At 41.0% G+C, this 16,257-nt stretch overlaps 1 protein-coding gene across 1 annotated transcript; it reads left to right on the top strand.

Annotated features, from left to right (window-relative positions):
- The first annotated feature begins 2,239 nt into the window (after positions 1–2,239).
- On the top strand, positions 2,240–13,858 carry LOC125000414. The gene is made up of 18 exons (XM_047575962.1): positions 2,240–3,338; positions 3,582–3,704; positions 4,813–4,947; positions 7,353–7,505; positions 7,619–7,697; positions 9,252–9,318; positions 9,941–10,046; positions 10,120–10,279; positions 10,472–10,574; positions 10,852–10,927; positions 11,158–11,199; positions 11,310–11,443; positions 11,557–11,736; positions 11,852–11,969; positions 12,579–12,758; positions 12,848–13,015; positions 13,202–13,301; positions 13,497–13,858. Exons 1-18 carry the CDS (start codon positions 2,337–2,339, stop codon positions 13,553–13,555), a joined length of 2,985 nt encoding a protein of 994 aa, XP_047431918.1. The 5' UTR covers positions 2,240–2,336; the 3' UTR covers positions 13,556–13,858.
- The last annotated feature ends 2,399 nt before the right edge of the window (positions 13,859–16,257 follow it).

Genomic DNA, 16,257 nt, shown 5'->3' on the forward strand with positions numbered 1-16,257 from the left:
TACAGTTGATGGCTTTTTTTTTTTAAAAAACTTGTTTTTTTTCAAAGCAGAACTGAGACTTGAGTTAATTTACTTCCCATCCTCCCTCCAGTGTGTGCAGTATTTAACAGCTACCAGACATTTACACTTGGATTTCAGTGGTTCAGGCCTTTGGGGCCATATGTCCATTGATATGTAAAACCTGCTGCAAGGTTTTCTTCTTGCGCAGACCGCACACGCTGGTCCTCCATCAGTATTCGGACTCTCAGTGTGTCAGAAGGAGCTGGATGCTTCCAGAACAGACAGTTTAAGCCCGGCATTGCTCACTCACAGCACCCTTGACATTTTGTAAAGATAGTAATTTGAATTGAACACATTGAGCATAAGGTTGAAGCTAAGGTTTCATTAATTGTTTTTTCAAATTTTAGTGACCGTTTGGAACTTGGATGCAGTGTGATTCTTCAAATCATGCTAGTAACATTATGTATTGTCTCTCTCTGCTATAGTGGATTTTAATGGAATCTTTGAATAGGTTTTTTGAGCTGCATCTGAATGTTTTGCAGGCAGGAGTAACCTAATGCAGAGCTAACCATCCTACGTTTACTTCTCCATTTTTATTTCTTTTGGGGGGTGGTTGGCAATCCAGTTTTAAATGTAATGCTTAGAACTTTTCCAGAATGCTACACTTCCGTGGACATTGTCACTTATTGTATGTGTCAGTGTGTTCGTTAATTCTCCTGGAAAAACCACCATATGACTTCTTGCTGTCAAATTAAGCTATTTATTCAAAAATGTATTGGAATATAGAAATACATGCGCATGGACCTTGTCTGTTCAGTTAGTCTTGGCCAATGTCCCAGAAAATGATGTTTTTCAGTAGTTACACATCTTTATAACAGTTTCAATACAATGAATATGATTGGTTGTCTATAGGTGGGGGGAGTCGTGGTTTAGACTTAACTCTCCCATCGTTGGTGGTCAGGCCGGTCCTGACCTCTAGCCACTCAGGTCCTCCAATCCCCGGAGACAGCGCTGTAGAAGAAAAGAGAAAGTCCTTCCTACCTAAGCCTCCCCAACACCTATTTCCTCCCTCCTGCGATCAACCTGCTTTCTAACAACCCCTCTATTGTTCTCTGTCTCACATGCTCCTGGGTGAATCCCTTTTCGTTATGGCAAGGTCAGATACTTGTTTGTATCCTCTCATTTGAGGCCCTCAGATGTTCTACACATCTGACTAACCTTGCCACTGTCATGAGACTCTCCTCCTGTTGATCATATGTACGTTAGTAGTTAGTAGTAGTGGCTGTGTGCTCACCTTGTGGCTACTTTCACTGGTAAACGTCGAATAGACGAGTCTACTGACGCTGTTTGAAACGTAACTGATTCCCTAAAAAAAAATAGTCTGTTGGCTAACGTATGTGAAGACGTTTAATGCAATTATTATTTTCTTTTGTGGGATATTTTGATGATACAAATCAGTCTTGTGTTGAGTAAAGATGAAACATGGACTGGGGGTTAAAACTGCTGTACAGTGTCTGAACTTCACTGTCAGTCATGTCTAAAACTCATATACGTTTGTTTGGTCGTAGTCGTTCAAAGTATTTCATAGAGCAGAGAAAATAACTTCCCAGAACTGACACCAGATGTCGCCATCGCTTTACATTTGTCTGAACACGCCGAAGGGATGGGTGGACAGATGGAGGAAGTTGCATAAAGTTTGGAGATGCCAGCGAACATGCACTCTCCCTATTCAACAGCTTTATCCAGGAGATAATGTGTGGATCATTGTGCAAATGTAAAAGGATCGCATATTTGTCCTACAGATCACTGACTTTATTTAGGAATAAGACCCTTCCCCTGTGGTGCGGACGGACCATAAGAGACAAACCGAGAATTGATTCGCTAACTGAATGGAAGTGGAAAGATCCTCGTCACAGCTTTTTGTTCCTCTTGAGATGGATACCATGTAAACTGCTGAAGGCTGATTTAGCGAACTCCTGCCAGCTGTCATTGAGTCTTGATCTTGACTGATCAAAGAGTTTTAAGACGTGGATTTTAATCATTATCCTCAGCATGCACGCGTTTTGTTAACTGAAGCTGTGTGGACTTTAAGAACGATAGAAGAGTGACAAATGGGGCCAATAGAAAATGCTGATGCTGCTTTGTCTTCATCATATATTATTGTAAATGTCTGATGGTTTTAAATGCTTTCAGCGCTACCTCCTCCCACTTCTCTTTTCAGAGTCGCGCTGCGCTTTTACGCGCGGCTCTAGAGACGCAGTGATCAGAGATCAGAGCGCTATGCACAGCTTCATTGTCTGAGGGAATCCAGCCAGAGCTGGCACCGTTGCTGAAAAATGATCGTGCTGCTCGGTCTGCTTTGTATTCTCTGGGGAGAACAGGGTCGGTGTCTGGAGGAGGATGGAGGAGGTTTCGCCTTCGATGGAGACATCCGCCACTATTCAGTGGCCAACAACACGGTTTATATCGCCACAGAGGAGAAGCTGTACCAGCTGAGCCACGACCTGACTCTGATCCACAGTCTGACCCTGAGAGGAATCTTGAAGCTCGGTAAAGATTCGGCGGACGATAAGTTTGACCGGGTCTCTGAGAAGACTTTCTGGAACGCAACTTTCAGCATCAACTTATTATTACCCTTTGTTGAGAATGGCGCTCAGATCATGTGCGGTGTGACTGACAATGAGTGTGGTTACTGCGAGGTTCTGGACCTGAAGAACATCTCTAACATTTTGTACAAAGAACCCATCCAGGTGGGACCACTGAGATGGAACAGCTCGTTCGTAGGTATTCTGGTGGATGTCAAGAAGAATCCATCTCAGACAGAGACTTATATTCTGACCGCGATGCAGCCCGAAAAGACCAAGTGCTCCACTGATGCTGAGACCATCAACCTTCAAAATGCGGATCACAAAGACCAGACAAGTATATTTTCTGTAACTGATGGATCATCAGGCACACCTACGATCAAAAATAAAGGCGATGTGGAGTTTGTGGACGGATTTCAGATCAGTTCCATCCTCTATCTGCTCTCCAACGTAAGAAGTGACGCTAACATCAACAAAGTCCGTCTCATTTGGCTTGAAGGCGAAACAAGTAAAACCCAAACTCTCAAGTCTCTACGGGGCGCGACTCTCAGTGTCTCTGACGGTGAAGGCAGCAGACTTCTGGCCTCCTCGGTCATCCCAGGTGGACAGACGGTTCTTTGGAGCGGAGTGTTCAGTGTGGACGGAGAACAAATCAACACTGAACTGGTGGTGTTTGACATCAGTCCTGATCTCAGTTTAGACAAAGATAAGGATCCAGACTTCTACTACGTGGATAGTCCCAACAAGAACCAGGTAAAGAATGTTTTAATGGGGATTAGATGTTGTCTCTACCTTTCAAAGTATTCCTTCTATGGTCATTCATGCAAAATAAGTGTATATCAATTAATTAATGTGTGGTTCCTACAAAGTCACTAAACTACAAATATCCCATACTGGTCCATGTTAAATACTTTCAATGAAACAGCAGAGTTCTGTCTTCATGAATCTAAATATCATTTAGATCCAACCCTGATTCTCTATGTGTCTCTTTCTCAGCCTAAGACTCTTAAACCAGAGGCAGTTCTCTTCAGGCAGCCCTACATGACCTCTGTGCTGGCAGTGAGGCAGAAGACATGGATGGTTTTCTTCATTGGTACAGGAGATGGACAGCTCATTAAGGTGTGTATAACGATTTGGCATCTTGGTTTCCTTGACACCTGTGAATGATTAGCACTGACAATAACAATGTCTCAGCGACGTCACAGTTCAAAAGCTCATTCTACCACAACCAGAAAATGAGGTCTTGTTTTTACCGGGCCAAGGAAAAGCATGCCTGACTTATAACAACATTAATTTTGTTGTGGTGATAACAGTGAATTGCTAGCCTACAGGAGAGGCTAAATTTATATGAGGCAGAAAACAGTGTAATAATAAACCACACTAAAACAAAGTAGAATCTAATGAGTACAGATAGCGTAACTCCTCCATCAGTGTGGTTTCTAAAGTGTTGGTGAGTGTGATCTAGCTGTTAAAATTACTCAAATCAAACATGATTAGAAATTTAAATACAGAAGCTTATATTTTTGTAAAATAAAAAATGTGTCCAGATATTAGCATGCACCGTATACATTTTGTGTAGGGCAGAGCTCTTTATTCTTATAAAAAAGAAAATTGAATTCCTATCAAATGATGTACTCAAGTTGTACTGTTTTCAGATGTGTGTCTCTTTCACACCTTTTGGTTTCACATCCTGTGTATCACTTCACATACAGACCACAGAATTTAAATAGCTTTTCGCTACTTGTTGTAAAACTTTGCCTACTTATAGGATGAAAAAGGCCTCGCTTTGTTGAGTCCATGGCAGATCTGATATTAATACATCAAGTGCCATTTAGGAGCTTTACCCTCAGAGTTTTCTACATTTCAGCATAAAATTTGTTCAAAACATAAGTAGATTTGCATAAAAGTCCAGAAAATATATAGAGAGAACATGCATGCAAGCAACTCCATAATGTTTCAATCTATGACCTATTTAAAATTATATTAAATAGTTAGCAAATAATTGTGCAACTAGATTCTAGTTTATAATATTTCAATCTATGACCTATTTAAAATTATGTTAAATAGTTAGCAAATAATTGTGCAAGTAGTTGCACAATTATTTCCTAACTTTTTAACATAATTTCCATGGTTGTAGCTAAATGTGGAAGAATCTGACAAATTTGACTATTTTCTATATTGATCAGAGCGATGTAGGTATGTAATAAAATAACATCGTTATTGTCAGCTTGCTGTGGACAGGAACTATCACCCTGCTTGTCCCACGGTGCTCTACTGGGCCAATGACGACTGCCAAGTGTTTCCCAAAACGCAACTGGATCAAGTGGAACAGAAGCATGTCTATGTGCCATTTAGAAACCAGGTACTGCTCTTACTCACTCACTATTCATTTAGTGTAGCGCCCACCGTTAAAACAGATAGGAAGTGGAATCAAAAAGACGTAGTGCAGGAACAGGTTGCCCTCAGGCAAAGAGATATCATAGGTCATGTACAGCAAGGGTGTGGAGGGCTGTGTGCAGGACAACCTCTGTGGAGCCAGGCATCAGGAGCAGGATGCTGGAACTTACTGTTAAGCCTTCTTGGGGCGTCGTGGGCCTAACTTAACGAAACATCGGTCAAGGAAGGTGCCCACTTGAAAACCCCAGTAATGTGCCTACTACTACTGTTGGTTAGGCTAGTTAGCTGGTTTCTCCTTGTTAGTTGCTAGTTGGTAGCTGACGGTTAGCCTGCTGGTCGTTTTTTTTTTTTTTCTCCAGTTGGAATAAGTTTCTAAATATGTTTTGCCTCGTGTTTTGAAGAGGGGAGATGTGTTGGTTGACATGTATGTAGGACCAATTCTGCTACAATAAATAAATAAATACCTATAGATATATGCCAGAAATAATTAATTAAATAAATAAATACCTAAGTATATGACATAAATGCTATTTATTTATTTATTCATTTATTGATGCAAGCACTTTAGCATGTGCAACAAAATGTTATTGGACATAATAACGTAGGAGAACATCTGATTTCTCCCCTGACCCAACAGGAGGGGGAGGACTTCTCTAGAGCATTGTTTTGTTTCCTTTGCAGATTTCTGAGCCCATAAAACAAAGCCGTAAAAAAATCTTTAAAGCACATTACAAATCCCAAGAACCAAGAATTATTTTGCCTTTAAGACTGTTCTCATGGATGTGTTAATCCACATCCAGGTACCCCACAGATAGGAAACCAGACCTACAGGTGTCGTTGGACCATATAGCGAGATAAACGTCGTAAATAAAATAGAACTGCAGCACCTCTGTTTGACTAGAACTGGAAACTGAAATGTACACCACATGTACCACACACATATGTAACCAAAAATGCAATGTTTAAACTACACCCAACTTGTGATCAGTATCAAATCCATGTTTTGATCGTCTTTGTAGGCCTTATAATGGCGAAGTTAGCCTTCAAATATTTTTAAGTTTCTACCATGGAACCATACTGCCATCCAGAGATTAGTTAAGGAAATACTTTTGAAATGTAATCCTACTGAGTAATACCGTTATACCGTCTTAATATGTTTATATTCTTCAAAGCAAGACTTGTTAGAGTAGCCCGAACATAATCAACCTTTATTTCTTTCTGATTGATTGATTGATTGATTGATTGATTGATTGATTGATTGATTGATTGATTGATTGATTGATTTAGTACTCTATTCATCCCCTAAGGGAAATTAGGCTGTCATAGCAGTCCGGTATTTTGAATACAATAAAATACAATACAATAAAATGCTGACGTGTAAAAATAAAAGCGAAGTTAAAAACACAGGACAAGGACACTTAAAAAACACAAGATACACAGGTAGATAAGGTGCAGTGGCAAGATTATGGCAGTAGTACTGATGATATAACAGTATGTATAGTACTAATAATGGCAGCAGCATCAGTATGTAATAATAATAATAATCATAATAATAATAATGATAATAATATACACAGAAATGTGTCATATGTGCAAGGTGAGCATACGTACATAACTACAATATATAATATGTAAACATGTATTAATGCATATATATATATACACACACACACACACCCATACACATATATACATACATATACATATATATATCCTTATACACACACACACACACACACACACAAGTTAGGATATAATATGATATATTGTAAATCATACTTGATTATGTAAGATATACTTGAAGCGCAAGGTCACAGGCAGTAAAAGGTGACAGGTAGATTCAGTGCAGTTCTGTGATTGTGGATCTGACAAAGGTAGATGAGTTGTAAAGTCTTATTGTGGTTGGGAGGAACAATGTCCTGTATCGTTCCTTAGAGCAGTGGGGTTGAATGAGTCTGTTGCTGAAGGGATTGTCCATGATTGCCAGCAGCTTTGCCAGCATCCTGTCTTCCACCACCTCCTCCAGGGTTAGGGTGACGAGCTTAGAGCCAACAACAGACTCTGCCTATCTGATGAGTTTGTTCAGTCTGTTTTTGAGTCCTTTGCCTTGATGCCCGCACCCCAGGATACCACAGCAGATGCTCACCACAACAGACTGATAGAACATCTGCAGCATCTTGTTGCAGACATTGAAGGACCCAGGCCTCCTCAGGAAGTAAAGCCTGCTCAGACCCTTCTTGTAGACGGCCTCTGTGTTGTTGGACCAGTCCAGTTTATTGTCCAGTGAGACCCCCAGGTACTTGTACGCAGGTAACATCTCCACTTTCTCCTGAAGTTCACCACCATGTCCTTCATCTTTGTCACATTCAGCTGCTGGTGATTCTCCCAACACCACTTCACAAAGCGGTCGACCAGGTCCCTGTACTCAGCCTCTCTCCCCCTCTCAACACACCAAACAATGGCCGTGTCATCACAGAATTTCTGCAGATGACACGACTCAGTGCAATACTGAAAGTCAGCAGTGTATGTGGTGAAGACGAAGGGGGACAGCACAGTTCCTTGGGGGCCTTAATGTTACAAATCAGACGATCAGACACACAGTTCTGTAATCTCACAAACTGTGGTCTGCCAATCAGATAGTCATCAACCCAAGTGACGAGGGGAGCACCAAGCTGCATGTTCTCCAGTTTGGCCTTCAGCAGTCTGGGCTGGATGGTATTGAAGGCGCTGGAGAAGTCGAAGAACATGATCCGGACTGAGGTGTTGGGTTTGTCCAGGGAGGAGTAGGCCTTCTGCATCAGGTAGATGATTGCATCATCAACCCCAACATGGGGCTGATATGCAAACAGCACTGGGTCTTGTGATGGGCACACCAGCAGTCTGAGGTGTGCCAGGACCAGTCTCTCCATGACCTTCATGATGTGAGAGGTCGGTGCTACCGGCCTCTAGTCCTCCAGTGCAGCAGTACGTCCTTTTTTGGGCACTGCGACCAGGCAGGATGTTTTCCAGAGCACTGGCACTCTCTGAAGGTGTAGGCTCAGGTTGAAGAGCTGCTGGAGAACTTCACATAGCTGACTGGAACATGCCTTCAACCAATGAGGGCTGATACGGTCTGGTATTTGAGCTTCTCCAGTACTCTCCTCACCTGGCTGGCTTTGATGTGTAGTCCAGACTAGGGGGTGGGGGATGTCAGCAGTGGGTTGTAGGGTAGAGGTGACGAGGGTAGTGCAGAGAGGTGTCTGCTGCAGGAACTGGTGGGATGATGAGAGGATGTCCTGGGGGCGGGAGGTGTGAAAAGGTTTGTGATGAAAGCTAGTTCTGCTCGGTCCCGTGATCTAAAGGACCTCTTCTTGTTGTTGAGAAGGGCCTTCAGGTCGCTGGTTACCCATGGTTTGTTGTTTGGGTAGCAGCGGATCTCCTTAGTCGGGATGATGTTGCAGAACCCAATGTATTCAGAGACACAGTCTGTCATGCCATCAATATCCCCACCATGTGGCTCATAAAGAGCATCCCAGTCTGTGGCCTCCAGCGCTCTACGCAGTGTATCCATGGCCTCACTGTCCTCACTGTGACTGGGTGCTGCTGAACCACAGGCTTGTATGATGGTAAGAGCAGAACTAGGTTGTGGTCTGACCTGCCCAGTGGTGGCAGGGCAGTGGAGCTGTACGCATCCTTAATATTTGCGTACAGCAGGTCCAAAGTCTTATTTTCACGGGTGGCACAACTGACAAACTGGAAGAAGGTTGGGAGTGTGGATGATAGAGACACATGGTTAAAGTCACCTGTGATAATTATGAAGGCCCCAGGTTGTTGTGTTCGCAGTACCGCAGTCACAGTGTGGATGACATCACACGCTGCTTCTGCGTTTCCAGATGGAGAAATATAAATAGTGATGGCAATGACACTGGTAAACTCCCTCGGCAAATAATATGGACGACAGCGAAGACCTCGATGTCGGGGCAAAAGACCTGCTCTTTAACAGAGACGTGCCCAGGAAGACACCTCCTGTTGTTCACGAGCATGGCAAGGCCCCCTCCTTTATACATGGTGTCTCTCGGTTCGAACCATCTGGAAGCCGGGGATGGTGACGTTGGTCCTTTTAAACAGGTGAGTGAATGCAGCGGATGATTGGTCCAAGATGGCAGCCACACATATATGTCAGTGGTCAGCTCCTACAGGTGGTAGCAGTCAATGTGGCATCTACTCTTTATTGTGTCTATGGGAGCCAACACAGACAACTCCAAGCGATGTACCACTTCCTCCAAATAGGGTCGACGGTTGTGCTGGTGCACAACGCTAAATGCAACAGGCCATCAGACAGGGTCGACTGCAAAAGGTAAATAGGTAAATAGAATAACATTTAATTGTGCATGCCGAAGTGCTTGCATCAGTAAATACATAAATGGTTAAATAAATAAAGAGCATTTATGTCATATATTTAGGTATTTATTTATTTAATTATTCATATCATTTAACTGAAGGTATTCATTTATTTATTTGTTTTTTATTGTGGCAGAATTGGTCCTCCATAGGCATGTAGTCGCATGTCCCATCACTTCTTACCTACTGCTGTTGGCTAGGCTAGTTAGCTGGTGTCTTCTTGTTGGCTGCTACTTGGTAGCTGACTGCTAGCCTGCTGTTTGGTGTTTCAGTTGGACTGGGCTTCTAGATGCATTTTGCTTCAGATCTTGGTACAAGGGATTGTAGCATCTCATCCTGTGTAATAATGAATATCATACATTTTGCTGTATTTTGTAGTGTCTCCACTTGTTTTCCAGATGAAGCGTGTGTCTGTATCAAAGTGCGGCACATACACAGATGTACAGGAGTGTTTGTCTGCAAAGGATCCATACTGTGTCTGGTGTGGCTCTAAACAAAGGTCAGAGCAACAACATCTGCATCTGACATCTTCAAAAACCCATCATGAACTTCATTATAAGACATTTCTCTTTTCCCAGGTGCACATTTGAAGACGACTGCCAAGATTCTGACTGGTTATCTATTCCTGATGATTCCACAGAGAACATTATTTCCCACAAGCTTCTAAAGAACCCCAGCGGAGAGGTACAGGTTACACATTAACACTGTACAACTGTAACTATCAGTTATTTGTCACTCATCTCTCTTCCTTTCTCAGATCACACTAAAGATCCAGACCCACCTGACTGTGAAATGGACAGAGGATAACTTTACCTGTGAAATCTTTCCATCATCTAGAGAACGTTATCCACAAAATAGTCGTCCTCTGTTCCCACAATGCAACTGCAACCTATCCCATGGCTCAATTCCTGCTGACGGTCAGTAACTTTAAATAAATAATCCAGTTTACTTCAAATCTCACAGTCAAGGAGGAGTTGTAGATGTTATGCTGTCATGAATCAGACTTGTTTGTTAATTTACAACATTTCCCACCAACCAGTTGACAAATCTGTGTTTTCATGTGTCAGAGGTCAAGACTCTGAAGTTCATCATATTATTTTCTCTAACAGGCCTGGATGTCACTGTAATGATGAGCCTTGGGAAGACAAACCTTTCAGAGCGTCTGAAGCTAACCAACTGCTCTGACATTAGTGGACCTCCAACTTCTGTCTTGTAAGTTCATTCCTATTTTCTAGAATTTAAAGAAACATGCTGTGATTAAACTATATATATCATAGAAATAATGAAACGTGAAAATCAGTTCCCTTGTTCTTGATAAAAGCTAAAAAGCTTCATCAGTTGACCATAGTCAGTGTTTTGTCATCATTGAAGATATTTGATTGTAAACTATATTGTTATATACTAATGTAATTTTATGTGTCTTAGATCCATATATTAGTTTTTGATGGTCCTGACTGCCAAAATCAGTATGTGTTTGTTTGTTCTTCAGGTGTCAGCAGTGTATCAATGCTGGATGTGGATGGAACATAAATGGATGTTCATGGTCTAATGAAGGAGTGGATAATGTATGACTATTGTTATCTCCTTATCTGATGTGTTAAAATGCTCCATCAAGCCAATATTATTAAGACATTATTAAGAGAGAGAGAGAGCGATGCTCGTTAACACACTGAACAAGCACAAAATATACATGAACTAGTTTTTGATCTAAGTCAGCATTAGCCACAATAAAACCTGAACCCACTCTGATAGTAACTTTACAGCTCTGAATCTATTCTCCCACTTCCTACTGTAGGACAGTGTTTGTCAAAAGTTGGAGCCTGGGATGAACTTTTCTGTGAGTCTGAACCTCCACTGTTACACACATTGTTCCTCCATTCAGTAAATGTTATAACATCAGTAGGGTGGTGTTTTAAAGCTGATGTTCGTGTGTTTTATTTCTGTTAGAAGCCAGAAATCTCCTCCATCTCTCCCAGTGTTGTGTGTTTCTACGGTAGAAACCATGCCTTCTTGTCAGGTCAGAACCTCATTAATGTGACCAGAGTGAGGATCCAGACAGACCTGGACTGTTCTCCACAAGAGTGAGTCACTTTACAGACAACTAAGATAATGGCCACACTAGAAACTAGAAGAATGTTTTCTCCACATCATTGTTATTGTGATGATGGTGAGTGTTGATGTGTTTCTCTCTCAGATCTCCTGTATGGAACAAGACTGATGTGAGTCTGACGTTCCACATTCCCACTACAGAAAAGAAAGGTTTTGTCAAAGCATGCGTTCTACTGCCTGATGGCAGTTGCCACGGCAAAGCTAAAATCACCTATAGATCAACACCATCCTGCACCGACATTGTACCAAGCAGCACCTGGGCCAGGTGGGTTTTAATTAGTTTATTTAATCGTGTTAACAAGATGCACAGTGGTAGGCCCTCCAGAAGAACCAGGGATAAATCCCTTCTCTCTGATTGGCTACTGTTCCATGTCCTGCAGTGGGAAGAGGAAGGTCACACTCATGGGGTTCCACTTGGAGTTTGTGGAAGGAATCACACACATCCATGGCCAGACGGAAGTCCAACTTCCCACAACCAGCAGCAGTCAGGTGGGCCAGGTAAATTAAACTTAAAATGTATTTTAAAATAAAACTAAATAAAAATATTTTTGCAGGTAATTGTCAATTTTCACATCCACGTTTAGCTTCACAGTATCTTTGAAACTTCTTTAAACCTAAATGCAGTTTCTGCAGTGCATTGTCTGTCCTGGTTGGGCATCAAAGGAACTTCCTTCTTTTATTCTTACCCTTTTGAAAGAACTTTCTTGACAACTTCCAGACTTCACACTACTTTTGGTGTACCACAAGGTTCAATTTTAGTTCCAATTTTGTTCTCCATCAAAGTGCTTTTACTTGACCAAATCATGCAGATGAGAAGTAGATAAGTATTCGATAATCTATAAGTGTTTTACTTCTGTTCTTAGGCAGAGGAGAGAAGTGTTGGTTGAAGTGTAGTTGCATGTCCCATCACCTCTTACTTGCTGTTGGCAAGGCTAGTTAGCTGGTGTCTTCTTGTTGGTTGCTAGTTGGTAGCTGACTGCTAGCCTGCTGTTTGGTTTTTCAGTTGGACTGGGCTTCTACATGTGTGTTGCCTGAACATGCACAAGGGATTGTAACATCTTATCCTGTGTATTAATGAATGATATAACAGATGTAAATTCCCCACAGAAACTCTCCTACGACACACCTGCAGCTTTAAGGCCTCAGACGACTTCGAGCAGCACTGTGTATTTGAAAGTAGCCAATCAATCCTTGGCCTGTTCCGCAAAAATAACCTACTATCCAGACCCTGTGTTCACCACCTTCTCATCTATGAGGACAAGGGATGGGTCTCGCATCATTCTACAGGTACAACTTTTTTTAAAACATTTTTTAATATATGTATATATTTTTAACAGATGAGCAAACATCAAGCATTTGTCATTTCATCATTTCAGAAAAAGGCAGATAAACTAGAGATGACAGCAGCAGAGTTGTTAGTGTGGGGTATTGAAGACGGAAAGAAATATCCTTGCATCATGAAAGAGAAAGAAGCTGACAACCAGACTGACTTTTTCACCTGTGACATACAAAGCACATCCAGCTTTACATTTCAGCACATAGAGGTAAAACTTTCCTCTAAACTAGAAAATACTGGGTCAGACATGAGCTAGTTTAGTTTTACTTTCAAAGAGAGAAATGTACTTCTAACTATTGATGAACACAGTAAATAGATATTTGACTGAGGGCTCTTTTGAGACTTTCCGATCCTTTATTTCCTTTTCAATAGCAGTGTCATTCTTGTTTTCTAGATAAAGTATGGTGGCCAGACAGTGCTGCTAGGTCCTCTGCCTTTAGTTCATCAGGTCCTTCTGATAGTGCGTTTGATGGTGATACTTTGTGTCACAGGTGGTAAGTGATTTTGATCCATCAATGGTTTATGTCAAAGTCTAAACCTGTACGTTGCATTATGTTTAGTCATTGTTTTCTCCTGTTTTCTACTGAGATCTTGGAGAATAATACTGATTTAGATGTTTTCCTGTTCCACTTAATAGAGGAAATTGTATTTTTCTGCTCGGTCTCAATCAGTAACTCTTCATCTTTCAGTGTTAGTGTTTATCTGTTGCTGGCAAAGGAGACGCACCGCTCAGATAAACGAGCTCTGACCACAGATGCCTAGCTCTCCGGCCGTTCTCACAGGGAACAAGTTCAGGCCATTGAAACTTTCTGATACTACAGGCTATACAGGTAGTACATATGAAGTCATTGTATTTTAGGTGGAATATTACTATTAAGAGACCATTTGAAGTAGTTATTACACTGTACTTATTCTAAGTGTTGCCTTATTTTTTATATAATTTTTATGTTCTTTTTACCAAGTGTGTACTTCTATATGCTTTTTAATGCCTAAACTGAAATAAATGCTTATCCTATTACTATCTTGTAATTATTAAATACTTTTAATTGAGTATTTAGTAGTGACAGTTTCATTTATTTCTTGGTTTTTCCTGAGTATATATATTTTATTCTACTGATGGCCTCTTGTTTGTAATATCTTTACATTGGGATTAGTGACCACCTGACCAGTTTGGCCTCTAATGCCATGGTGCAGAAGTGCAGCTCTTTTAGAGACTGTATTTGATACATTTTATAAACCATGCATGAATAATGTTATTTAAACACAACAAAGGATGATTTGACTGCAATCAAATAAGTGATGCTTACGGGTTGATCAGTTTAATGAAGGTTGTTCAGGTGGTTTTACAATGCTAAGCTCTGGTTGTTTTAACTAATACTTACACTGATACCTAAGCTTAAGTTAACCAGATATTTGATGTGTTAAAACAAGAATTTTACTTCATGGCTGTCAACTATATAAAGAAACAAGGACAAGTCTGACAACTAAAAATCAACAGAAGTGTGGTAACTTCTACAGATACTCAAAGAAACTACCTGCCAAGCCGTCTACTTTAAACACAGTGTCCCAGTCTACCCTGAAGACCTGGTGCTGTTTTAAAGAACTTATATAACAGCTGACACACTCATTTAATTAAGCTGCTATTTGAAAAACAATGAATCAAACATGATCAAACATTAAAATCATTAAAATTATTAATACTAGTCGTAATTATTTTGTCAAACACCTTCACTTTAAATGCTTAGAACTTTTCCAGAATGCTACACTTCTGTGGACGTTGTCATTTATTGTATGTGTCAGCGTGTTCGTTAATTCTCCTGGAAAAACCACCATACAACTTCTTGCTGTCAAATTAAGCTATTTATTCAAAAATGTATTGGAATATAGAAATACATGCGCATGGACCTTGTCTGTTCAGTGAGTCTTGGGCCAACGTCCCAGGAAAGGATTTTTTTCAGTAGTTACACATCTTCATAACAGTTTCAATACAAATGAATATGATTGGTTGTCTATAGGTGGGGGGAGTTGTGGTTTAGACTTAACTCTCCCATCGTTGGTGGTCAGGCCGGTCCTGACCTCTAGCCACTCAGGTCCTCCAATCCCCGGAGACAGCGCTGTAGAAGAAAAGAGAAAGTCCTTCCTACCTAAGCCTCCCCAACACCTATTTCCTCCCTCCTGCGATCAACCTGCTTTCTAACAACCCCTCTTTTGTTCTCTGTCTCACATGCTCCTGTGTGAATCCCTTTTCGCTATGGCAAGGTCAGTTACTAGTTTGTATCCTCTCATTTGAGGCCCTCAGATTTTCTACAGAATTGACTAACCTTACCACTGTCATGAGACTCTCCTCCTGTTGATCATATGTACATTAGTAGTTAGTAGTATACTACAAGTAGAAAATAGCCTACATGCACAACTCTAGGTATATCTATACCAACATATTCCTTCCACAATAATAATAAAGACTCCTGTATATTTGTCATTCAAGAACCACAAAGCATTTCATGACAAACTTTCTCATTACAGGGTGACAGTGAGTTTCATTGTGGCTGTGTGCTCACCTTGTGGCTACTTTCACTGGTAAAGATCGAATAGACGAGTCTACTGACGCTGTTTGCAGCGTAAAAATTGTCTGTTGGCTAATGTATGTGAAGACGTTTAATGCAATTATTATTTTCTTTTGTGGGATATTTTGATGATACAAATCAGTCTTGTGTTGAGTAAAGATGAAACATGGACTGGGGGTGAAAACTGCTGTACAGTGTCTGAACTTCACTGTCAGTCATGTCTAAGACTCATATACGTTTGTTGGGTCGTAGTCGTTCAAAGTATTTCATAGAAAAAAGAAAATAACTTCCCAGAACTGACACCAGATGTCGCCATCGCTTCACATTTGTCTGGACACGCCGAAGGGATGGGTGGACAGATCGAGGAAGTTGCATAAAGTTTGGAGATGCCAGCGAACATGCACTCTCCCTATTCAACAGCTTTATCCAGGAGGGAGATAATGTGTGGATCATTGTGCAAATGTAAAAGGATCGCATATTTGTCCTACAGATCACTGACTTTATTTAGGAATAAGACCGTTCCCCTGTGGTGCGGACGAACCATAAGAGACAAACCGAGAATTGTTTCGCTAACTGAATGGAAGTGGAAATATCCTCGACACAGCTTTTTGTTCCTCTTGAGATGGATACCATGTAAACTACTGAAGGCTGATTTATAGAACGTTTGCCAGCTGTCATTGAGTCTTGATCTTGACTGATCAAAGAGTTTTAAGACTTGATTGTGTAATCGTTATCCAGCATGCACACGTTGTTAACTGAAGCTGTGTGGACTTTAAGAACGACAGAAGAGTGACAAATGGGGCCAAGAGAAAATGCTGATGCTGCTTTATCATCATATATCAGAATTATTTGGTATGTCTGCTGGTTTTAGTTTCTCTCAGCGCGC

Source organism: Mugil cephalus, chromosome 22 (genome assembly GCF_022458985.1).
Source record: "Mugil cephalus isolate CIBA_MC_2020 chromosome 22, CIBA_Mcephalus_1.1, whole genome shotgun sequence".
Taxonomy (NCBI): domain Eukaryota; kingdom Metazoa; phylum Chordata; class Actinopteri; order Mugiliformes; family Mugilidae; genus Mugil; species Mugil cephalus.

Coding starts and splice junctions, on each gene's coding strand:
- LOC125000414 (XM_047575962.1), top strand. CDS start 2,337: ATGATCGTGCTGCTCGGTCTGCTTTGTATTCTCTGGGGAGAACAGGGT. Junction 3,339..3,581: donor ATAGTCCCAACAAGAACCAG/GTAAAGAATGTT, acceptor TCTCTTTCTCAG/CCTAAGACTCTTAAACCAGA. Junction 11,737..11,851: donor CCAAGCAGCACCTGGGCCAG/GTGGGTTTTAAT, acceptor CATGTCCTGCAG/TGGGAAGAGGAAGGTCACAC.